Raw genomic sequence first — 25,635 nt, 5'->3', positions numbered from 1 at the left:
CGAGGCAGCTATTTGACCCCTTTAGGGTAACTTGCCGATAATTCCTTCTCCAAACCTTCTTGGAGAAGGGACATAGGTCTAGGAATCCGAACTCTACTCGAAGAGTAGCATTTGGATTCACACCAGCATTTTATCTTATGGTAAACATTCCTAGTCACAGGATTACGAGCCTGAATCATGGTCTCAATGACTGATTCCGAAAATCCACGCTTGGATAAAATAAAGCGTTCATCTACAAGTAGTCAGCTTCAGAAAAACTAGACTTGGATGAAAGAAGGGTCCTTGAAATAGAAGGTCCTTCCTCAACGGAAGTCTCCAAGGTAGAAGAGGTGACATGTCCACCAGGACTGTATACTAATTCCTGCGAGGCCACGCCGGTGTAAAGAGGACCACCGATGCCCTCTCCTGCTTAATTCGAGCCATAACTCGTGGAAGAGAAGCAAACGGAGGAAATAGGTATGCAAGACTGAAAATCCAAAGTACCACCAGAGTGTCAATTAGTACAACCTGAGGGTTCCTTGATCTCGACCCGAAACTCGGAAGCTTGGCATTCTGACAAGAAGCCATGAGATCAAATTCCAACTGACCCCCTTTGAGAATCAGGCCGGGTGAAAGGTCTACCTGCTGAAGAAGTCCGCCTCCCAGATGTCCACTTCTGGAATGTGGATCGCCAACAGACAGCAATTGTGGGTCTCAACCCAATGAATGATCTTGGCTACCTCTGTCATGGCCAAAGAACTCAGAGTTCCTCCCTGACGTTGATGTAAGCCATTGAGGTTATATTGCCCGACTGGAATCTGATGAACCAGGCCGAAGCTAACTGAGGCCAGGCCAGAAGGGGATTGAAGATTGCTCTCAATTACAGATTGTTTCTGAGTAGAACAGACTCCAACTGAGTCTATTGCTCCCCAGTCCAAAAGGTTGGTCTCTGTTGTCACAATCATCCAGGAAGAACTGTTAAACCAGGAGCCCTGGGAGAGAAGATCCTGAGACAACCACCAAAGTAGAAAATTCCTTGTGTCCTGCTCCAGCTGTAACTGCAGAGACAAATCCGCATACTCTCTTCCACTACCTGAGTATGCTTTAACTGCCGAGTTCTGAGGTGGAACCGGGCGAACGGGATGATGTCCAATGCAGCTACCATCAGCCCAATTACCTCCATGCACATCTGATGGCCGAAGAGAGGACTGAAGTGCTAGGCAAGAATCGAAAATCTTTGATTTCCTGACTACTGTCAGACTTCATTGATGAGGAAAGAAATATAGTTCTCCAAAAAAAAAAACTATTCCAAATATTCCTTCTATGCATGAGAATGCAGGAAAGATAACCCCATTTCCGTGAGTGATCTTGCTTATTGAAAGGAAGGCGCCTGAACCAGAAATTCGTCCAGATAAGGTGCCACTGCAATGCCCTACAATTGGAGCACCACCAGCAGGGATCCTAGAACCCTTGAGAAAATTCTGGGAGCTGTGGCAAGGCCAAATAAAAGAACCATGAACTGGAAGTGTTTGTTTAGAAACACACACTTTAGAACTTGAGATGGTCCTTGTAGATGGGAACATGCAAGTAAGCGTCCTTTAAATCCACTGTGGTCATAAACTGACCCTCTTGGATCAAAGGAAGAATGGAACAAATAGATTCCATCTTGAAGGACGGCGCTCTGAGAAACTTGTTCAGACCAATTTTAGATCTCAAGAGTCTAAAGGTTCCCTCCTTCTTGGGAACCATGAACAGATTGGAATAGAGTCCCAGACTTAGTTCCTGCAATAGAACAGGAACTATCACTCCCAGGTCGGAGAGGTTCCATACATAGTGTAAGAACGCCTCTCTTTTTCTGCAGATAATCTTAAAAGCAGAAACCTGCCCCTGGGAGAAAAAAGTTTTAAACTCTAGTTTGTATCCCTGGGCAGGCCCTTCATGCTGTCTTTGATTCACCAGCAGGCTTTTTGGATTGCTTTCCCCATTCCAAGACTGACTGGGTCTCCAGGAAGGCTTAGACTGCTCCTGCTTGGAAGAAAAAGTAGAAGGATTTCCTTTGATATTTCGAAATACTCTGACGTCCTTTTTGTTTTTGTTTATTTCTCTTATCCTGAGGGAGGGAATGTCTCTTACCTCCATCAAACTAGGTCCAAACAAGGTCTTCCCCTTGTAAGGAATTGCCAAAAGTTTAAACTTTGATGAGACATCCACAGATTAATATTTTAACCATAAAACTCTGCGGGCCAATATGGCAAAACCTGAAATCTTAGCTCCCAACTTAATAATCTGAAGGGAAGCATCTGTAATAAAGGAGTTGGCTAACTTAAGTGCCTTTATCCTATCCTGGATTTCCTCAAGAGAAGTGTCTGTCCGGATAGAATCAGACAACGCATCAAACCAGTACACTGCCGCACTGGTGACAGTAGCAATACAAACTGCCGGTTGTTATAAACCCTGATGTACATACATTCCCTGGGTACCATTGCCAAGACTCCTTGATAGAGTCTGCTATAAGCAACATCTTTTTTTTAAGAAATAGAGAAAAGTGGATACCCAGTTTCTCCCATTCCTTTGCAATCAGAACCGTACCTTGGATCTCTGTAGTCCTATCTGGTAGAGGAATTACATCTACCATGGAGGGCACGTCAAAATCTTTGTATAGTTTACTGTACTTATTAGGATTGACTATGCCGGTAATGTCGGAGTCGTCCAGGGTAGCAAAAACCTCCTTAAGTAACAACCGGAGGTGTTCAAGCTTAAACCTGAAAGAAACAACTTCAGTATCAGATAAAGGTATTACACAGACTGAATCTGAGATTTCCCCCTTATATACTACCGAAGTAACTTCCTCTTCAGGCTTCACTGAAGAAACATTCGGAATAGCTACTACTGTATCAGCAACGTTATTCACTGATTAAATACATTTCCTCAAGCGCTTTCCCTGCAGCATGGGAAAAGCAGACAATGCATCAGATACCGCCGATGACATTAGAGAAGCGATGTCTTGCAAACTAACTCCAGGTGGAGTTTGAGAGGAAGCGCAGGGCACTGCATGTGTGGGCTATAAAAATTTTGGACACTTTGAGGAGAAATTTGCAGCATATATTGAGCATTGTCAAGAGATTTGCATGGTTACCGTTGCAGAGAGGGCCACTCTGTGGCTATTCGGACTCCGATAGTTGTGATAGTGATCTATGCCTTGCTGAGACCTCTATGCCTGGCCTGTATAAGAATTTACAATCACTGCGGACATTCCTTGTCAGATAGCTGAACTCACCAATACCTCGTCCATCCACAAAGTTGCTTTATTCTGAATATCGGGTTACAGCAGACAATAGGTACAACAGATGAATGGTTACAGTATTTAAGCGGTCAAAAGTTGATACTGTTCGTAGCGTGCAATGTAGATTAACATGTGTCCTTGTTACATGCAGGTTACATGTGGCCTGTTAGCTGCAGCCATGACACAGGAAAAAACCCAGCCGAACAAGAGGGGCAGAGCAATACAAAAAAGGGAAATGCATAATAGGTCTGAGGGAAGGTACCCCAGAAAATAAGAGCATTACCAAAAAGGGTCACTAGATGGCAGCACAGAATAATACATAGAGTAGCTTTGAGAAAATGGCACAGAAAACTATATAATTATAATAATAATGATAGATATAATGATATAACTATATCAACATGAATATTAACAGAGGCTATGTTATATTCTATGCCCCATTGGGGCGGCACAGTGGAACTCTCTGCATCGGACAGTGGTGGTACGATCGTTGGTGGGAGCAATAGCAGGGTGGCCGGTGCGCGGCCCATCGCCGGTGTGTGTTCTGGATCATGTCCGTGAGTGTGCACGGAGGCAGTGGGTGGGGCTCGGGAGCGCTCATTCGCCAGCACGGTAATCAAATTAATACTGCAGCCGAAAGGGGGAAAGGGAGAGGGAAAACAATTTCGGAAAGGGATCTGGGAGGGGGTAGGGTTTTGAGGGGGGGGGGGGGAGCTACACTACAGAAAATAAGGGATTATATTTTTTTTTACAAAAAAAGGGCAACTTTGGAAGCAAACTGGGTACTGGCAGACAGCTGCCAGTACCTAAGATGGCGGCCAATAGGTAGAGGGGGGAGGCTTAGAGAGCTGTTTGGGGGGGATCAGGGAGGTTTATTTTTATACTGGCAGATTTTCTGCCAGTACTTAAGATGGCGGTGACAATTGTAAGGGGAGGGAAGAGAGCTGTTTGAGAGGGGTCAGGGAAGAATCAGGGGGTGGGATGTGTCAGGTGGGAGGCTGATGTCTACACTAAAGCTAAAATTAACCCTACAAGCTACCTAATGAACCCCTTCACTGCTGGGCATAATACAAGTGTGGTGCACAGTGCCAATTAGCGGCCTTCTAATATCCAAAAATCAATGCCAAAGCCATATATGTCTGCTATTTCTGAACAAAGGGGATCTCAGAGAATCATTTACAACCATTTGTGCCATAATTGCACAAGCAGTTTGTAAATAATTTCAGTGAGAAACCAAAAGTTAGTGAAAAAGTGAACAATTTTTTTTATTTGATCGCATTTGTTGGTAAAATGGTGGAATGAAATAAACCAAAATAAGCTTAGATCAATACTTTGGGTTGTCTACTAAAAAAAAAAAAATATATACATCTGAAGGGATATTCAGGGATTCCTGACAGATATCAGTGTTACAATGTAACTATCGCTTATTTTGGAGAAAAAAAAAATGGTTTGGAAATAGCAAAGTGCTACTTGTACTTATTGCCCTATAACTTGCAAAAAAAAGCAATGAACATGTAAACATTGGGTATTTCTAAACTCAGGACAAAATTTAGAAACTATTTAGCATTTTTTGGTGGTTGTAGATGTGTAACAGATTTTGGTGGTCAAAGTTAGAAAAATTGTGTTTTAAAAAAAAATGTCATAATATTTTATATTTTTTTATAGTAAATTATAAGATATGATGAAAATAATGGTATCTTTAGAAAGTCCATTTAATGGCGAGAAAAATGGTATATAATATGTGTGGGTACAGTAAATGAGTAAGAGGAAAATTACAGCTAAACACAAACACCGCAGAAATGTAAAAATAGCCCTGGTCCTTAATGGTAAGAAATTGAAAAATGGTCTGGTCCTTAAGGGGTTAACTCACAACTATTTTGTTTTCGATTATACATTTTATTTGCAACTCAGGGGAACAGCCATGGGCACTGCCTGTGCCCCCACCTATGCTAATATATATCTGGGCTGGTGGGAACGTGAGTATTTAAATGACACTCTCTACAAATAAACCAATCATGTATTAATGCGGCTTCGCTATATTGATGATGTGTTTATCCTATGGAAGGGAGATACTTCTTTACTGGGGGAATTCATTAGAGTACTCAATACCAATTATTTAAATCTAAAATTAACTATGAAAAATGGACCATAAAGAAATTGAATTTTTAGACCCAGACGAGGTGTAGACCGTAAGATTATTACTGACCTATACAGAAAGGAAACCACCAATTCCTTACTAAGGTTTGAAAGTAGTCATCATCAAGCCACCAATCAGTCCCCTTTGGGGAGTTCCTAAAAGTGAGAAGGAATTGCTCTAAACTTGATGATTTCAAAACCAGAGCTAAGGACCTGATGTTACGCTTTAGGGATAGAAGATATCCCAGAAAATTAGTGAAGAAAGCTTATTGTAGAGCACCTAGGACTCCAAGAGACTATCTACTCATTCCTAAAATCAAAGAGAAAAATGAGCATATACTTTTGTTAAATACAGACACTAATTTTGCAGAAACGTTAGGTGGAAAGATTCAAGCTGGAGAAGGGCCCCTACACTTAGGGATAAACTGGTACATAGTCATTTTGTACATGTATCATCTATGAATAAACGTACAGATAGGGGCACTTATTATTATTATCATTTATTTGTATAGCGCCGCCAAATTCTGTAGTGCTGGATATATGTGTGGATCCTGTTCTTTATGCACATATTAATATATGCATAATGTCAAAACAATCAAAATATTTCCAGAAGCTATCAAACAAATACAGGGAATCCATAATTGTGTCAGGGTGCCAGGAATCAGACTGAGACGAGAAATGCAAAAATAATCACACCTTTATTCATAGCAAAAAATAATAAAAAGTCCACAAGTCAAATAACAAGCCAGGAGTCAAAACCAGAGCTGGTAGTCAGACGAGCCGAGTCAGGAGCCAAAGCGAATAGTCAGACGAGCCGGAATCAGGAACAAGGAAAACAGCAGAGTCAGGAACAAGCCAGGGATCAGGAACCAGGAAGGACGTCAGGCAGCCAGGTAATACACAGGAACTCTCACAAACAGGTCTGAGACAACGCAAAGGCAAAGCATACTGAACAGAGGCCCTATAAATAATAAGTGATGACATCACAATTCTAAAACTGCATCCTGTCTCACATGGATGATGCACACCAGTCTGGCCATAAAAGGAAGTGTAGGAAATGAGCAGCATCCCCCACAATCCACCATAGTCAGGAAGAAAGGTGAGTAAAATGGCTGCCAGCAGCACATGGCAAACAACAGGGAAAAAACCCTGACAAATTGACGATCCAAAAATATTATTTATTGCTTACAATGCTCTTGTGGTTTGAGATATGTGGGTATGTCAATGAGGATCAGATTGAGTGAACACATCTGTAACATTAGGAAAGATCTTAAAAAAGGAAAGAAATTGACGTCAGTGGCGAGACATTTTCTAGACTAACACAAGAGTAAACCAGACCTGACGTGTTTAATTTTGTTATAAATTCACCTGGGTATATGGGGTGGTAATATTGAGAAATCACTATTACAAGCAGAAAGCAGGTGGATCTTGTCTGGTTAAATTCCTTGTACCCTAGTGGGTTAAATGAACAAATAGTCTATAGTTCATTCTTATAAAACACTGAGGGCTGATCTTAAAATTATAGTATAATGCATGAATGAATGAGAAATGACGTCATGAACCAATCTCTAACATTCCAGTATGTTATGCTAAAAACATGGATGTAGAACTACACGTCATGTACCAATTAACACAGCAGTTCGAATAGCGTCCATAGCGAGTGATGTAAGAATGTGACTTCTCAAATAGATTTTTTAGCAAATAGTATATTGTGTCAATCTAATAAACTGAAGAGAAATATTCACAAAGAATGCGGTACCGAAACATGGACTGCTATATTAATTCAAAAAATTATCAGTGATCACTGTATGGACCAAAAAGATTGACATATAGTATATGAAAACCATTAAAGTAAGTGAGGACATCATGAAGTATTTGATGTTTCTGTTTACAACAGTTTTGAATATAGGCGCCGTCCAACACTCAATGTACCAACCGACATAGTATCTTGAATAGCGTCAATTGTGACGCAATAAAAAGGTTTAATATTGTGTGCCTTTTTTAATAGACCACTTACTAAATATTATAATGCCATAATAAATAAACTTTTTTACTCTACCACTAATACAGGTGCTGTTTTAGTACTCTATGCACTAATCAATGCAGTAGCCTGAATATCGTCACTGGTGACGCAATAGAGAGGCTTTTACTGTGTAGTATTTTTGATAGATGAGGAGTGAAAATCTGGCCTAATAAGGAGCACCCTGGTTGGGGTGGGAGTGTTTATACTGTTGTAAAATTGATTGGTTAAATCAATTTAAAAAAACAAGGAGTATGGGGCCACTCGCGCCTTTGAAAAAGCTGAGGCAAAACGCTTGTCAGGCATATCGCCTGCTTGCGTATATTCTGGACCTTATTAGGAAATCATATATCAGATAAGTAAACTTTAATTGTGTTAATAATTGTTTACTTCTATGAGCTTAATTATGCCCTGACATTTTTCACAATAATTGTGAGTTAAGCCCACTGATATCCCACTGTTGTGGGGCTCACAAAATCATAATGTATATTTTATTAGGGATCTTTTTAACTCGCTGGATGCATCAGTGTTCCTCTAATTTTCCTTTGTTGGCTCTAGGTTGCTATTAGAAAAGCTTTCATTCCATTGGCTGATTTGAATTTGAAGGTTTAAATCAGCCAATAGGAATGCAAGGGTACCCCATATAAAAGGGGTACCTTGCATTCACTATTCAGTTTGTGGCTGGAGACCATATGAAGAGGACCACCGTGTTGAAGTTCGCAAGATGAGGACCACCGACGCCTGGAAGAAGATGGACAGCCGCCTGGATGAAGATGGACCGCTGCTTGGATGAAGAAGATGGAGCGTCGCCATCATCATCATCGGTGAGTACTTTTACGGGGTTAGTGTTGTTTTTTTGGGGGGGTGTTTGTTATTTTTTATAAATTAGATTTTTTTTTTAATTTTGGCAGAAAAAGAGCTGAAGGTAAAGTTTTTTAGTTAGGTTTTTTTATTTTGGGGGCTGGTGTTTTTTTTTTCTCTTAAAAGAGATAATCACTTTAGGGCAGTGCCTTACAAAAGGCCCTTTTAAGGGCTATTGGTAGTTTATTTTTAGAATTGGGCTTTTTTTAATGGGTATTAGAATAGGATTATTTTATTTTTTTGGATAATTACTTTTTTATTTTCTGTAATATTAGATTTTTTTATTTTCTATTTTATTTTTTTTTTTAACTTTTTTTGATAATTGCGCTAGTGGTAACCCTTTTCGCTAATCGGGTTTGCGCTAGAGCAAAAACTTTTAACTCCCAACTTGTAATATCAGCGCAACCTGACTCGGGCAAAGGGTTTACCGCTAGCGCAATTATCACTCTAGCTTCATCTTCACTATCTTCGGTTATGCTGGAAATTAACTTCAAATTATTAAACCAATGGTATTACTCTCCCAAAATGGTTTATTCTCAAGAGTAATAGATGTGTGGTCATGTCAATAGCAGTATAGGCCACAAGTGGTGGCGGTGCCACAGATTTCCCAGTTCTGGATAAGTTTTATAATAGAAACAGAGCTGATATTACATATAAACTGCCCTCTTGACCCATTGATTTGACTTCTTAACAAAGATCCAAAACTGCCCTCGACCCCTGCACAGAAACTCTTTCATATTATGGTAAATAGCGCCAGATATTTAATTGCTGAAAACTGGAAGTGTAAAGAGACCCCAGAGGTGAGTATGTGAAGATGTAAATAGTAATTCAGTTTATTAAATTAGATTTCATTACTGTAAACACCAGACCATGGACACATTTCTTACTTTCCAATCTCTATGGGAATCTTATCTAGAGCACCATATTGTGACTAACCCTGATAAATACTTACCCAGTAAGAGGTGAAGCCCTTTGGCATTAACAAGAAGACGTAAATAAATATACGTAGATGATGCAGTAGCGTGTTGTGCTACTAACAGTTTATTACATGACATGAATAAGATGTAGGTGAAAACTGGGCAAATGTTATCTTATTATTATGTAACTTTGTTATTCTGTTATTGTATTGTATTGTTCAAAATTCCCAGTGAATTGTATTTTCATTTTGTTTTGTTATTTTTTAAACAAAGCCGGGGGGAAAAGAAAACAGGGGATAAATTACATGTAGATCAGAAAATAACTAGACTGTAATAGCCTATTGCAATATAATTGTGCTCACCCATCACATAGTTAAATGCTATGAGTTCATCTAAATAGAATCTGAATAAATATTGGCTGCAGAGGGATTGCAAGAAATGGGGCACTTTGTAGGAATAGGGGATTCCCACTGTCTTTAAAACAAGATCATACTGAGTTTTACAGTGTTTCTCAATTTCAGTCCTCAGGGCACACTAACAGGCTGGATTTGCAGGATTACCTTGGGGCAGGGCAGGATAATAACCATGGTTACTGATCTGCTCTAGTTTTGATATCATGAAAATATGGCTTGTTAGTGTGCCCTGAGGAATGGAATTAAGAAGCACTGTTCTATAATATAAACAGGGCAAAAAAAATAAACGGGCAACTGAGCTGTCTTTGTCTCTAAATATAATGATAATAGTCATCAAAGCGTTAAGATAATTAGGAAACATTGGGGATATATTAAGGGATTGTAACCCTGACGTTAAGGAGTTTCAGTGCCCACCTATGCCAGCCTATAAGCAAGCAGGTAATTTACGGGATCATCTAATTAGAGCTTACATTGGATCAGGTGATAAAGGACAACAAACATTATTAGCTTTACCTAAACGTGTCTGTTATACATGTTTGTGTTGTTGCCATGGTAACAATATGATTAAAAGATCCACATTTCTATTGCCCAAAAACAGGTACAAATTTTTAAATTTCTATTTTTAGCTGCAATACTGACTTTGTGGTCTACCTTATTAAATGCCCATGTGGTATAATTTATATAGAGGAGTCAACCTGTAGAATACGGGACAGAATCAGTGAACACAAGTCTAATATAAAAGACAGAGAGATCTTTCAGCCCTGGTTTGTAATCAGTTCACAAAGGTGCAGCCTAGGGGTTGTCACCTCGGCCATGTGTTTTCCTGGACACTTATGAGTTACACGAGCTGCAAGATGTGCAGAGGGGAACAAGAATTGCACCCCTGGATAGCACACAAACAGTGATCCTGGCCAGCACTATTCATGTTTCTCCCTGCAGTCTGTGTAACTCATAAGTGTCTAGGAAAACCTGACCGAGGTGCAACCTTAGTGCAGCCACAATGTGTTACAGTTAAAATGAAAAATCACAAAACAAACACGTGCTCCCCTTTCCTTACATAAGCACTGAGTGCAATTTATTTATGTAAAACACTTAACGTGTAACTCTGTATTCACTAATCTTTAGAGAGCTCACTATGTCATTTTAATGGTTATGAACAATGAAATAGACCACCCCACTCTCCTTAGATGAGCACTAATTAGGTTAATTAGTAATAAGGTGCATTTATTTATGTAAAAACCTTAACTAAAGTGTGATTATTTATTCACTAAGATTAAGAGAGCTCACTATGATTTCAGTGAATAAGGTAATAGACTGGTCACATTCTCTTAGATGAGCACTAATTGTAATGAGGTGCATTTATTTATGTAAAAACCTTAACTGATGTGCAAGTTTTTATTCACCAACACAAAGAGAGTCAATTCAGTGTTTCCTGTTATATCTTTGTTGTAATTTTATTTCTAAACACTAGATGGCACTAATACACCTAATTATATATGAGGAAGATAATATACCTAATATGTTCTGTAAAGAGGAAGTTACAGGCCATATGGGCTATCAATAAGTGATTTCTATGTTAGTAACCATGGTTACTGATAAGCTGATGTCATGTAAGGAACAAAACATTGTTTGTCTTTGTAGTTTTGGATGTGAAATAAACAGAAGTAATTTATTAGAGGTGCTGCTGGTCTCTATTATCTATAAGTTACAGGTAATGGCCAAGAGATGATAAAACAATGTCTCACCAAGGCCCCAGCAGTGTGTGTTCTAACCTCAGCCTCCCCTAGCTGGTTTTATTAACCCTTACTAATTACACACACAACAAGGGGTTAACTGTGAGTCAGTAACATATAAACACATTATTAGTACAGATCAGTAGGTAAGGGGTTAACTGTCAGTAACATAAAACACCTCATGTAGAGCTGAGGCTGAACATTTCCTGTGAGGCAAGAGCTGTGTCATGTGATTTTTGTTTGGCATCTGATTGGTTCACCTCAGCATCCTGTCAGGTTCTCCTGAGGATCTCTGGGACATGTAGTTATTCTGGGTCTAATAACTTTATCTTTATAACAAAACAGGACTACAGCTCCCTAAACTCAATGCTGAGAGGGACATGCAGCAGAGTGACAGCAGATTCTAACCAATCAGATGACAGAGTTATGAGTCCCGCCCTCTAGACGCTCTATACTTGCTGAATTCAGTGTTGTGCCCCAGCAGTGATATCCTGAGCTGTAATTGCAGCATTTTATTCTAGCAGTGAGGGAGGCTCAGACCTTCTATCCTATAATAAACCATATGACTGAGAGGGACATGCAGCAGAGTGACAGCAGATTCTAACCAATCAGATGACAGAGTTATGAGTCCCGCCCTCTAGACGCTCTATACTTGCTGAATTCAGTGTTGTGCCCCAGCAGTGATATCCTGAGGTGTAATTGCAGCATTTTATTCTAGCAGTGAGGGAGGCTCAGACCTTCTATCCTATAATAAACCATATGACTGAGAGGGACATGCAGCAGAGTGACAGCAGATTCTAACCAATCAGATGACAGAGGTATGAGTCCCGCCCTCTAGACGCTCTATACTTGCTGAATTCAGTGTTGTGCCCCAGCAGTGATATCCTGAGCTGTAATTGCAGCATTTTATTCTAGCAGTGAGGGAGGGTCAGACCTTCTATCCTATAATAAACCATATGACTGAGAGGGACATGCAGCAGAGTGACAGCAGATTCTAACCAATCAGATGACAGAGTTATGAGTCCCGCCCTCTAGACGCTCTATACTTGCTGAATTCAGTGCTGTGCCCCAGCAGTGATATCCTGAGGTGTAATTGCAGCATTTTATTCTAGCAGTGAGGGAGGGTCAGACCTTCTATCCTATAATAAACCATATGACAGAGAGGGACATGCAGCAGAGTGACAGCAGATTCTAACCAATCAGATTACAGAGTTATGAGTCCCGCCCTCTAGACGCTCTATACTTGCTGAGTGTTGTGCCCCAGCAGTGATATCCTGAGCTGTAATTGCAGCATTTTATTCTAGCAGTGAGGGAGGGTCAGACCTTCTATCCTATAATAAACCATATGACTGAGAGGGACATGCAGCAGAGTGACAGCAGATTCTAACCAATCAGATGACAGAGTTATGAGTCCCGCCCTCTATACTTGCTGAATTCAGTGTTGTGCCCCAGCAGTGATATCCTGAGCTGTAATTGCAGCATTTTATTCTAGCAGTGAGGGAGGGTCAGACCTTCTATCCTATAATAAACCATATGACTGAGAGGGACATGCAGCAGAGTGACAGCAGATTCTAACCAATCAGATGACAGAGTTATGAGTCCCGCCCTCTAGACTCTCTATACTTGCTGAATTCAGTGTTGTGCCCCAGCAGTGATATCCTGAGCTGTAATTGCAGCATTTTATTCTAGCAGTGAGAGAGGCTCAGACCTTCTATCCTATAATAAACCATATGACTGAGAGGGACATGCAGCAGAGTGACAGCAGATTCTAACCAATCAGATGACAGAGTTATGAGTCCCGCCCTCTAGACTCTCTATACTTGCTGAATTCAGTGTTGTGCCCCAGCAGTGATATCCTGAGCTGTAATTGCAGCATTTTATTCTAGCAGTGCTCTCACCTTTCCTCTCCAGCTCCGCGCTCCCAGCGCTGATGTATTTCCTCAGATACTCGATACATATCCCCTGCAGGTAATTCTTGTGTCTCTCAGCCGTACCGTCCTCTGGGCTGTTCCATCTCTGTGTAGTGATCTGAGCCTCAGTCATTATAGGGACATAGATCCCTCTGTCTGTATCCAGGGTGAGGAATTCTCTCCCATCATAACCGTACTGCTCATACCCCCTGGTGCTGCCGTCATCATACAGCTCACAGCCGTACATCACCTGCACAGAATGAAAACCTGCACAGGATATAGTGATTGTCACACAGGAGCAGCAGTGTGTGTTATATACAGTATATATGTGTGTGTGTTATATACAGTATATGTGTGTGTTATATACAGTGTATATATATATGTGTGTGTGTGTTATATACAGTGTATATATATATGTGTGTGTGTGTTATATACAGTATATATATGTGTGTGTGTTATATACAGTATATATGTGTGTGTTATATACAGTATATATATATATATATATACAGTATATGTGTGTGTTATATACAGTATATGTGTGTGTTATATACAGTATATGTGTGTGTTATATACAGTATATGTGTGTGTGTTATATACAGTATATGTGTGTGTTATATACAGTATATGTGTGTGTTATATACAGTATATGTGTGTGTGTTATATACAGTATATGTGTGTGTTATATACAGTATATATATATATATGTGTGTGTGTGTTATATACAGTATATATATATATATATATGTGTGTGTTATATACAGTATATATGTGTGTGTTATATACAGTATATATATATATGTGTGTGTGTGTTATATACAGTATATATGTGTGTGTTATATACAGTATATATATATATATGTGTGTGTGTGTTATATACAGTATATATATATGTGTGTGTGTGTTATATACAGTATATATGTGTGTGTTATATACAGTATATATATATATATATGTGTGTGTGTGTTATATACAGTATATATGTGTGTGTTATATACAGTATATATATATATGTGTGTGTGTTATATACAGTATATATATATATGTGTGTGTGTGTTATATACAGTATATGTGTGTGTGTGTTATATACAGTATATATGTGTGTGTTATATACAGTATATGTGTGTGTTATATACAGTATATGTGTGTGTTATATACAGTATATGTGTGTGTGTGTTATATACAGTATATATGTGTGTGTTATATACAGTATATGTGTGTGTGTGTTATATACAGTATATATGTGTGTGTTATATACAGTATATGTGTGTGTTATATACAGTATATGTGTGTGTGTGTTATATACAGTATATATATATGTGTGGGACTTACAGGCTGCTGTATATAGTAATAATAAGTATCTCACCTGCTGTCTGGTTGAGGCGGCTCATTGCTGTCTTCACATTGTGTTTGAACCAAGCCTCAGTGCCTTTGTGTATCTGTGTCTCTCTTTCCCAGTAACCAGGATCCTCCTCAACCGTCTCCATCCACTGAACAGCAGGTTGTGCTATGTGAGAGTCACTGTCATATCTCATTATCTGCTTCTCATCCACGTAACCAACTCCAACATACACAGGCAGCCCATGTCCTGGCTCTGAGACCCCAGTGTAATAATATTGTAGCGTGTGACTGCCTGAGAGACACAGAGAGAGACAGTTACACATTACTGTAACCTGTGACTGTCTGAGAGACACAGAGAGAGACAGTTACACATTACTGTAACCTGTGACTGCCTGAGAGACACAGAGAGAGACAGTTACACATTACTGTAACCTGTGACTGCCTGAGAGACACAGAGAGAGACAGTTACACATTACTGTAACCTGTGACTGCCTGAGAGACACAGAGAGAGACAGTTACACATTACTGCACCTTGTAACTGCCTGAGAGACACAGAGACAGTTACACATTACTGTAACCTGTGACTGCCTGAGAGACACAGAGACAGTTACACATTACTGTAACCTGTGACTGCCTGAGAGACACAGAGAGAGACAGTTACACATTACTGTAACCTGTGACTGCCTGAGAGACACAGAGACAGTTACACATTACTGTAACCTGTGACTGCCTGAGAGACACAGAGAGACAGTTACACATTACTGTAACCTGTGACTGCCTGAGAGACACAGAGAGAGACAGTTACACATTACTGTAACCTGTGACTGCCTGAGAGACACAGAGAGAGACAGTTACACATTACTGTAACCTGTGACTGCCTGAGAGACACAGAGAGACAGTTACACATTACTGTAACCTGTGACTGCCTGAGAGACACAGAGAGAGACAGTTACACATTACTGTAACCTGTGACTGCCTGAGAGACAGTTACACATTACTGTAACCTGTGACTGCCTGAGAGACACAGAGACAGTTACACATTACTGTAACCTGTGACTGCCTGAGAGACACAGAGAGAGACAGTTACACATTACTGTAACATGTGACTGCCTGAGAGACACAGAGAGACCGTTACACATTACTGTAACCTGTGACTGCCTGAGAGACACAGAGAGAGACAGTTACACATTACTGTAACCTGTGACTGCCTGAGAGACACAGAGACAGTTACACATTACTGTAACCTGTGGCTACCTGAGAGACAGAGACACAGTTACACATTACTGTAACCTGTGACTGCCTGAGAGACAGAGACACAGTTACACATTACTGTAACCTGTGACTGCCTGAGAGACACAGAGAGAGACAGTTACACATTACTGTAACCTGTGACTGCCTGAGAGACACAGAGAGAGACAGTTACACATTACTGTAACCTGTGACTGCCTGAGAGACACAGAGAGAGACAGTTACACATTACTGTAACCTGTGACTGCCTGAGAGACACAGAGAGAGACAGTTACACATTACTGTAACCTGTGACTGCCTGAGAGACACACAGAGAGACAGTTACACATTACTGTAACCTGTGACTGCCTGAGAGACACACAGAGAGACAGTTACACATTACTGTAACCTGTGACTGCCTGAGAGACACACAGAGAGACAGTTACACATTACTGTAACCTGTGACTGCCTGAGAGACACAGAGAGAGACAGTTACACATTACTGTAACCTGTGACTGCCTGAGAGACACAGAGAGACAGTTACACATTACTGTAACCTGTGACTGCCTGAGAGACACACAGAGAGACAGTTACACATTACTGTAACCTGTGACTGCCTGAGAGACACACAGAGAGACAGTTACACATTACTGTAACCTGTGACTGTCTGAGAGACACAGAGAGAGACAGTTACACATTACTGTAACCTGTGACTGCCTGAGAGACACAGAGAGACAGTTACACATTACTGTAACCTGTGACTGCCTGAGAGACACAGAGACAGTTACACATTACTGTAACCTGTGACTGTCTGAGAGACACAGAGAGAGACAGTTACACATTACTGTAACCTGTGACTGCCTGAGAGACACAGAGAGAGACAGTTACACATTACTGTAACCTGTGACTGCCTGAGAGACACAGAGAGAGAGACAGTTACACATTACTGTAACTGCCTGAGAGACACAGAGAGACAGTTACACATTACTGTAACCTGTGACCGCCTGAGAGACCCAAAGAGACAGTTACACATTACTGTAACCTGTGACTGCCTGAGAGACCCAAAGAGACAGTTACACATTACTGTAACCTGTGACTGCCTGAGAGACAGTTACACATTACTGTAACCTGTGACTGCCTGAGAGACACAGAGAGAGACAGTTACACATTACTGTAACTTGTGACTGCCTGAGAGACACAGAGAGAGACAGTTACACATTACTGTAACTTGTGACTGCCTGAGAGACACAGAGAGACAGTTACACATTACTGTAACCTGTGACTGCCTGAGAGACACAGAGACAGTTACACATTACTGTAACCTGTGACTGCCTGAGAGACACAGAGAGACAGTTACACATTACTGTGACTGCCTGAGAGACACAGAGAGGGACAGTTACACATTACTGTAACCTGTGACTGTCTGAGAGACACAGAGAGAGACAGTTACACATTACTGTAACCTGTGACTGTCTGAGAGACACAGAGAGAGACAGTTACACATTACTGTAACCTGTGACTGTCTGATAGACACAGAGAGAGAGACAGTTACACATTACTGTAACCTGTGACTGCCTGAGAGACCCAAAGAGACAGTTACACATTACTGTAACCTGTGACTGCCTGAGAGACAGTTACACATTACTGTAACCTGTGACTGCCTGAGAGACACAGAGAGAGACAGTTACACATTACTGTAACTTGTGACTGCCTGAGAGACACAGAGAGACAGTTACACTTTACTGTAACCTGTGACTGCCTGAGAGACACAGAGACAGTTACACATTACTGTAACCTGTGACTGCCTGAGAGACACAGAGAGAGACAGTTACACATTACTGTAACCTGTGACTGCCTTAGAGACAAAGAGAGACAGTTACACATTACTGTAACCTGTGACTGCCTGAGAGATACAGAGAGAGACAGTTACACATTACTGTAACCTGTGACTGCCTTAGAGACAAAGAGAGACAGTTACACATTACTGTAACCTGTGACTGCCTGAGAGACACAGAAAGAGACAGTTACACATTACTGTAACCTGTGACTGCCTGAGACACACAGAGAGACAGTTACACATTACTGTAACCTGTGACTGCCTGAGAGACAGTTACACATTACTGTAACCTGTGACTGCCTGAGAGACACAGAGAGAGACAGTTACACATTACTGTAACCTGTGACTGCCTGAGAGACACAGAGACAGTTACACATTACTGTAACTTGTGACTGCCTGAGAGACACAGAGAGAGACAGTTACACATTACTGTAACCTGTGACTGCCTGAGAGACACAGAGAGAGACAGTTACACATTACTGTAACCTGTGACTGCCTGAGAGACACAGAGAGAGACAGTTACACATTACTGTAACCTGTGACTGCCTGAGAGACACAGAAAGAGACAGTTACACATTACTGTAACCTGTGACTGCCTGAGACACACAGAGAGACAGATACACATTACTGTGACTGCCTGAGAGACACAGAGAGACAGTTACACATTACTGTAACCTGTGACTGCCTGAGAGATACAGAGAGAGACAGTTACACATTACTGTAACCTGTGACTGCCTGAGAGACACAGAAAGAGACAGTACACATTACTGTAACCTGTGACTGCCTGAGAGACACAGAGAGAGACAGTTACACATTACTGTAACCTGTGACTGCCTGAGAGACACAGAGAGACAGTTACACATTACTGTAACCTGTGACTGCCTGAGAGACACAGAGAGAGACAGTTACACATTACTGTAACCTGTGACTGCCTGAGAGACACAGAAAGAGACAGTTACACATTACTGTAACCTGTGACTGCCTGAGACACACAGAGAGACAGTTACACATTACTGTAACCTGTGACTGCCTGAGAGACACAGAGAGAGACAGTTACACATTACTGTAACCTGTGACTGCCTGAGAGACACAGAGAGACAGTTACACATTACTGTAACCTGTGACTGCCTGAGAGACACACAGAGAGACAGTTACACATTACTGTAACCTGTGACTGCCTGAGAGACACACAGAGAGACAGTTACACATTACTGTAACCTGTGACTGTCTGAGAGACACAGAGAGAGACAGTTACACATTACTGTAACCTGTGACTGCCTGAGAGACACAGAGAGACAGTTACACATTACTGTAACCTGTGACTGCCTGAGAGACACAGAGACAGTTACACATTACTGTAACCTGTGACTGCCTGAGAGACACAGAGAGAGACAGTTACACATTACTGTAACCTGTGACTGCCCTGAGAGACACAGAGAGAGACAGTTACACATTACTGTAACCTGTGACTGCCTGAGAGACACAGAGAGAGAGACAGTTACACATTACTGTAACTGCCTGAGAGACACAGAGAGACAGTTACACATTACTGTAACCTGTGACCGCCTGAGAGACCCAAAGAGACAGTTACACATTACTGTAACCTGTGACTGCCTGAGAGACCCAAAGAGACAGTTACACATTACTGTAACCTGTGACTGCCTGAGAGACAGTTACACATTACTGTAACCTGTGACTGCCTGAGAGACACAGAGAGAGACAGTTACACATTACTGTAACTTGTGACTGCCTGAGAGACACAGAGAGAGACAGTTACACATTACTGTAACTTGTGACTGCCTGAGAGACACAGAGAGACAGTTACACATTACTGTAACCTGTGACTGCCTGAGAGACACAGAGACAGTTACACATTACTGTAACCTGTGACTGCCTGAGAGACACAGAGAGACAGTTACACATTACTGTGACTGCCTGAGAGACACAGAGAGGGACAGTTACACATTACTGTAACCTGTGACTGTCTGAGAGACACAGAGAGAGACAGTTACACATTACTGTAACCTGTGACTGTCTGAGAGACACAGAGAGAGAGACAGTTACACATTACTGTAACCTGTGACTGCCTGAGAGACCCAAAGAGACAGTTACACATTACTGTAACCTGTGACTGCCTGAGAGACAGTTACACATTACTGTAACCTGTGACTGCCTGAGAGACACAGAGAGAGACAGTTACACATTACTGTAACTTGTGACTGCCTGAGAGACACAGAGAGACAGTTACACTTTACTGTAACCTGTGACTGCCTGAGAGACACAGAGACAGTTACACATTACTGTAACCTGTGACTGCCTGAGAGACACAGAGAGAGACAGTTACACATTACTGTAACCTGTGACTGCCTTAGAGACAAAGAGAGACAGTTACACATTACTGTAACCTGTGACTGCCTGAGAGATACAGAGAGAGACAGTTACACATTACTGTAACCTGTGACTGCCTTAGAGACAAAGAGAGACAGTTACACATTACTGTAACCTGTGACTGCCTGAGAGACACAGAAAGAGACAGTTACACATTACTGTAACCTGTGACTGCCTGAGACACACAGAGAGACAGTTACACATTACTGTAACCTGTGACTGCCTGAGAGACAGTTACACATTACTGTAACCTGTGACTGCCTGAGAGACACAGAGAGAGACAGTTACACATTACTGTAACCTGTGACTGCCTGAGAGACACAGAGACAGTTACACATTACTGTAACTTGTGACTGCCTGAGAGACACAGAGAGAGACAGTTACACATTACTGTAACCTGTGACTGCCTGAGAGACACAGAGAGAGACAGTTACACATTACTGTAACCTGTGACTGCCTGAGAGACACAGAGAGAGACAGTTACACATTACTGTAACCTGTGACTGCCTGAGAGACACAGAAAGAGACAGTTACACATTACTGTAACCTGTGACTGCCTGAGACACACAGAGAGACAGATACACATTACTGTGACTGCCTGAGAGACACAGAGAGACAGTTACACATTACTGTAACCTGTGACTGCCTGAGAGATACAGAGAGAGACAGTTACACATTACTGTAACCTGTGACTGCCTGAGAGACACAGAAAGAGACAGTTACACATTACTGTAACCTGTGACTGCCTGAGAGACACAGAGAGAGACAGTTACACATTACTGTAACCTGTGACTGCCTGAGAGACACAGAGAGACAGTTACACATTACTGTAACCTGTGACTGCCTGAGAGACACAGAGAGAGACAGTTACACATTACTGTAACCTGTGACTGCCTGAGAGACACAGATAGAGACAGTTACACATTACTGTAACCTGTGACTGCCTGAGAGACACAGAGAGACAGTTACACATTACTGTAACCTGTGACTGCCTGAGAGACACAGAGAGAGACAGTTACACATTACTATAACCTGTGACTGCCTGAGAGACACAGAGAGAGACAGTTACACATTACTGTAACCTGTGACTGCCTGAGAGACACAGAGAGAGACATTTACACATTACTGCACCTTGTAACTGCCTGAGAGACACAGAGAGAGACAGTTACACATTACTGTAACCTGTGACTGCCTGAGAGACACAGAGAGAGACAGTTACACATTACTGTAACCTGTGACTGCCTGAGAGACACAGAGAGAGACAGTTACACATTACTGTAACCTGTGACTGCCTGAGAGACACAGAGAGAGACAGTTACACATTACTGTAACCTGTGACTGCCTGAGACACACAGAGAGAGACAGTTACACATTACTGTAACCTGTGACTGCCTGAGAGACACAGAGAGAGACAGTTACACATTACTGTAACCTGTGACTGCCTGAGAGACACAGAGAGAGACAGTTACACATTACTGTAACCTGTGACTGCCTGAGAGACACACAGAGAGAGACAGTTACACATTACTGTAACCTGTGACTGCCTGAGAGACACACAGAGAGAGACAGTTACACATTACTGTAACCTGTGACTGCCTGAGAGACACACAGAGAGAGACAGTTACACATTACTGTAACCTGTGACTGCCTGAGAGACACAGAGAGACAGTTACACATTACTGTAACCTATGACTGTCTGAGAGACACAGAGAGAGACAGTTACACATTACTGTAACCTGTGACTGCCTGAGAGACACAGAGAGACAGTTACACATTACTGTAACATGTGACTGCCTGAGAGACACAGAGAGACAGTTACACATTACTGTAACCTGTGACTGCCTGAGAAACAGAGAGAGACAGTTACACATTACTGTAACCTGTGACTGCCTGAGAGACACAGAGAGACAGTTACACATTACTGTATCCTGTGACTGCCTGAGACACAGAGAGAGACAGTTACACATTACTGTAACCTGTGACTGCCTGAGAGACACAGAGACAGTTACACATTACTGTAACCTGTGACTGCCTGAGAGACACACAGACAGACAGTTACACATTACTGTAACCTGTGACTGCCTGAGAGACACAGAGAGAGACAGTTACACATTACTGTAACCTGTTACTGCCTGAGAGACACAGAGAGAGACAGTTACACATTACTGTAACCTGTGACTGCCTGAGAGACACAGAGAGAGATAGTTACACATTACTGTAACCTGTTACTGCCTGAGAGACACAGAGAGAGACAGTTACACATTACTGTAACCTGTGACTGCCTGAGAGACACAGAGAGAGATAGTTACACATTACTGTAACCTGTTACTGCCTGAGAGACACAGAGAGAGACAGTTACACATTACTGTAACCTGTGACTGCCTGAGACACACAGAGACAGTTACACATTACTGTAACCTGTGACTGCCTGAGAGACACAGAGAGAGATAGTTACACATTACTGTAACCTGTTACTGCCTGAGAGACACAGAGAGAGACAGTTACACATTACTGTAACCTGTGACTGCCTGAGACACACAGAGACAGTTACACATTACTGTAACCTGTGACTGCCTGAGAGACACAGAGAGAGATAGTTACACATTACTGTAACCTGTTACTGCCTGAGAGACACAGAGAGAGATAGTTGCACATTACTGTAACCTGTGACTGCCTGAGAGACACAGAGAGAGAGACAGTTACACATTACTGTAACCTGTGACTGCCTGAGACATACAGAGAGAGACATTTACACATTACTGTAACCTGTGACTGCCTGAGAGACACAGAGAGAGACAGTTACACATTACTGTAACCTGTGACTGCCTGAGAGACACAGAGAGAGACAGTTACACATTACTGTAACATGTGACTGCCTGAGAGACACAGAGAGAGACAGTTACACATTACTGTAACCTGTGACTACCTGAGAGACACAGAGAGAGACAGTTACACATTACTGTAACCTGTGACTGCCTGAGAGACACAGAGAGAGATAGTTGCACATTACTGTAACCTGTGACTGCCTGAGAGACACAGAGACAGTTACACATTACTGTAACCTGTGACTGCCTGAAAGACACAGAGAGAGACAGTTACACATTACTGTAACCTGTGACTGCCTGAAAGACACAGAGAGACAGTTACACATTACTGTAACCTGTTACTGCCTGAGAGACACAGAGAGAGACAGTTACACATTACTGTAACCTGTGACTGCCTGAGAGACACAGAGAGAGATAGTTGCACATTACTGTAACCTGTGACTGCCTGAGAGACACAGAGAGAGACAGTTACACATTACTGTAACCTGTGACTGCCTGAGAGACACAGAGAGAGACAGTTACACATTACTGTAACATGTGACTGCCTGAGAGACACAGAGAGAGACAGTTACACATTACTGTAACCTGTGACTGCCTGAGAGACAGAGAGAGAGACAGTTACACATTACTGTAGCATGTGACTGCCTGAGAGACACACAGAGAGACAGTTACACATTACTGTAACATGTGACTGCCTGAGAGACACAGAGAGAGACAGTTACACATTACTGTAACCTGTGACTGCCTGAGAGACACAGAGAGAGACAGTTACACATTACTGTAACCTGTGACTGCCTGAGAGACAGAGAGAGACAGTTACACATTACTGTAACCTGTGACTACCTGAGAGACACAGAGAGAGACAGTTACACATTACTGTAACCTGTGACTGCCTGAGAGACACAGAGAGAGATAGTTGCACATTACTGTAACCTGTGACTGCCTGAGAGACACAGCGAGAGACAGTTACACATTACTGTAACCTGTGACTGCCTGAGAGACACAGAGAGAGACAGTTACACATTACTGTAACCTGTGACTTAGCTTGTTCTGTATCTCATGTGTTTTATTTATGCTGAGTTGTTTGCTTGGTGTTTGTATAGAAATGATGCTCTCACATTAATGAATAAGTCCCCTGCACCATGTAAATATAATGTTATCACCAGGCTGCTACATTACTGCATTATATAAATGCTACATCACTGCTGCTCACAGATTTACCTCAGGGCAGACTGGTGCACTCCTACAGTACCTGTCAGCTCCTCCCCCAGACTCACAGCCAATCAACACTACTCAATTTCCCTCCATAAGCTCCCAGCCAATCAGCACTGCTCAAAATCTCCCTCCATAAGCCCCCAGCCAATCGGCACTACTCAAATTCCCTCCATAAGCCCCCAGCAAATCAGCACTACAGAAATTCCCTCCATAAGCCCCCAGCAAATCAGCACTACTGAAATACCCTCCATAAGGCCCCAGCCAATTAGCACTACAGAAATTCCCTCCATAAGCCCACAGTCAATCAGCACTACAGAAATTCCCCCCATAAGCCCCCAGCCAATCAGCACAACTGAAATTCCCTCCATAATTCCCCCAGCCAATCAGCACTACTGAAATTCCCTCCATAATTACCCCAGCCAATCAGCACTACTGAAATTCTCTCCATAAGCCCCCAGCCAATCAGCACTACTGAAATTCCCTCCATAAGGCCCCAGCCAATTAGCACTACTGATATTCCCTCCATAAGTCCCCAGCCAATCAGCACTACTGAAATTCCCTCCATAAGTCCCCCAGCCAATCAGCACTACTGAAATTCCCTCCATAAGTCCCCCAGCCAATCAGCACTACTGAAATTCCCTCCATAAGAGCCCCAGGCATCAGCACAATGAGTTTCCCTTACTTTGTTTTGCTATAAGTTACTTACAGCTGCTGTCAGATCTCAGTGAGCAATAAATGTTTATATAAATATTATTACTGTTGTGTACAGATTACTTTACTAGGTAATAAATACAGATGAGTCACATGGTGTCTGTACCATATATAACACCTGCTCCTCACCTGTGTGTTATATACAGTAGTATCAAGTCTCTGTGTGACACTTTATGTAACTGTGAGCACCATTATAACTGCTAGATGCTAGGGTCATTGCTTATACAGCATTGTGCTATTTATATTAATACACTGTAAATAATTATAAGGGGATAATAAAACTATACATAGACCAGATAATATACAGAGTCTGACCAGAGAAGGGGGGTAATGATCTAATACATCACACAGTGACAGATTGCTGCTCATATCATCAGTGTGATCAGCTATAGTACTTAGTATAAGACAAGAGCTCTGTTTGTCATTTACTTGTACATTTATTTCTGTAACCACCATTATTATATGTTCTGTATCTTTATCTAAAGCTTATTTACATGATGCCTGTGGGTTTTATACATAATGTCAGTACATCAGGACGGCCACTAGAGGGCAGACTTGTATTGCTGTGATAGTAAAACATCACAAAAGCTGTATCCTAATGTCTATTATTTACTGAAGCTGATATTTACTGACATTGCTGTTAATAGTAGAAATGTTATTATATTATTATTATTATTATTATTATTATTATTATTGTTATAAAACAAAGGCTCTATTTCCATTTAAATGGAGTGACAGCAAAAATACTAAAATTTCTCCGGTACTTTGTCAAGATTTTCTCTTAAATTCCCGGTAGTGAAGGGGTTAAACAGCTCTTGTTTTTGTATAAAACTCTCTAG

General features: G+C 41.5%; 1 protein-coding gene across 2 annotated transcripts in view; it reads right to left on the bottom strand.

Moving 5' to 3' along the window:
- The window catches only part of LOC128667049 (H-2 class I histocompatibility antigen, Q9 alpha chain), a 614,967-nt gene that overhangs the window by 530,150 nt on the left and 59,182 nt on the right, over positions 1-25,635 (bottom strand). Inside the window, exons 2-3 of one of the 2 annotated variants that reach the window (XM_053721928.1) lie at positions 14,619-14,885; positions 13,241-13,519 (exon numbers count right to left, since the gene is read on the bottom strand). The exons of the other annotated variant lie outside the window; for it this stretch is intronic. Of the exons in view, the coding sequence (XP_053577903.1) occupies positions 13,241-13,519; positions 14,619-14,885 (546 nt within the window). The remainder of the gene's footprint in view (positions 1-13,240; positions 13,520-14,618; positions 14,886-25,635) is intronic. 2 annotated transcript variants of the gene reach the window in all.

This window comes from Bombina bombina, chromosome 7 (genome assembly GCF_027579735.1).
Source record: "Bombina bombina isolate aBomBom1 chromosome 7, aBomBom1.pri, whole genome shotgun sequence".
In the NCBI taxonomy this organism is placed as follows: domain Eukaryota; kingdom Metazoa; phylum Chordata; class Amphibia; order Anura; family Bombinatoridae; genus Bombina; species Bombina bombina.
This window is presented reverse-complemented; position numbering and strand designations above follow the sequence as displayed.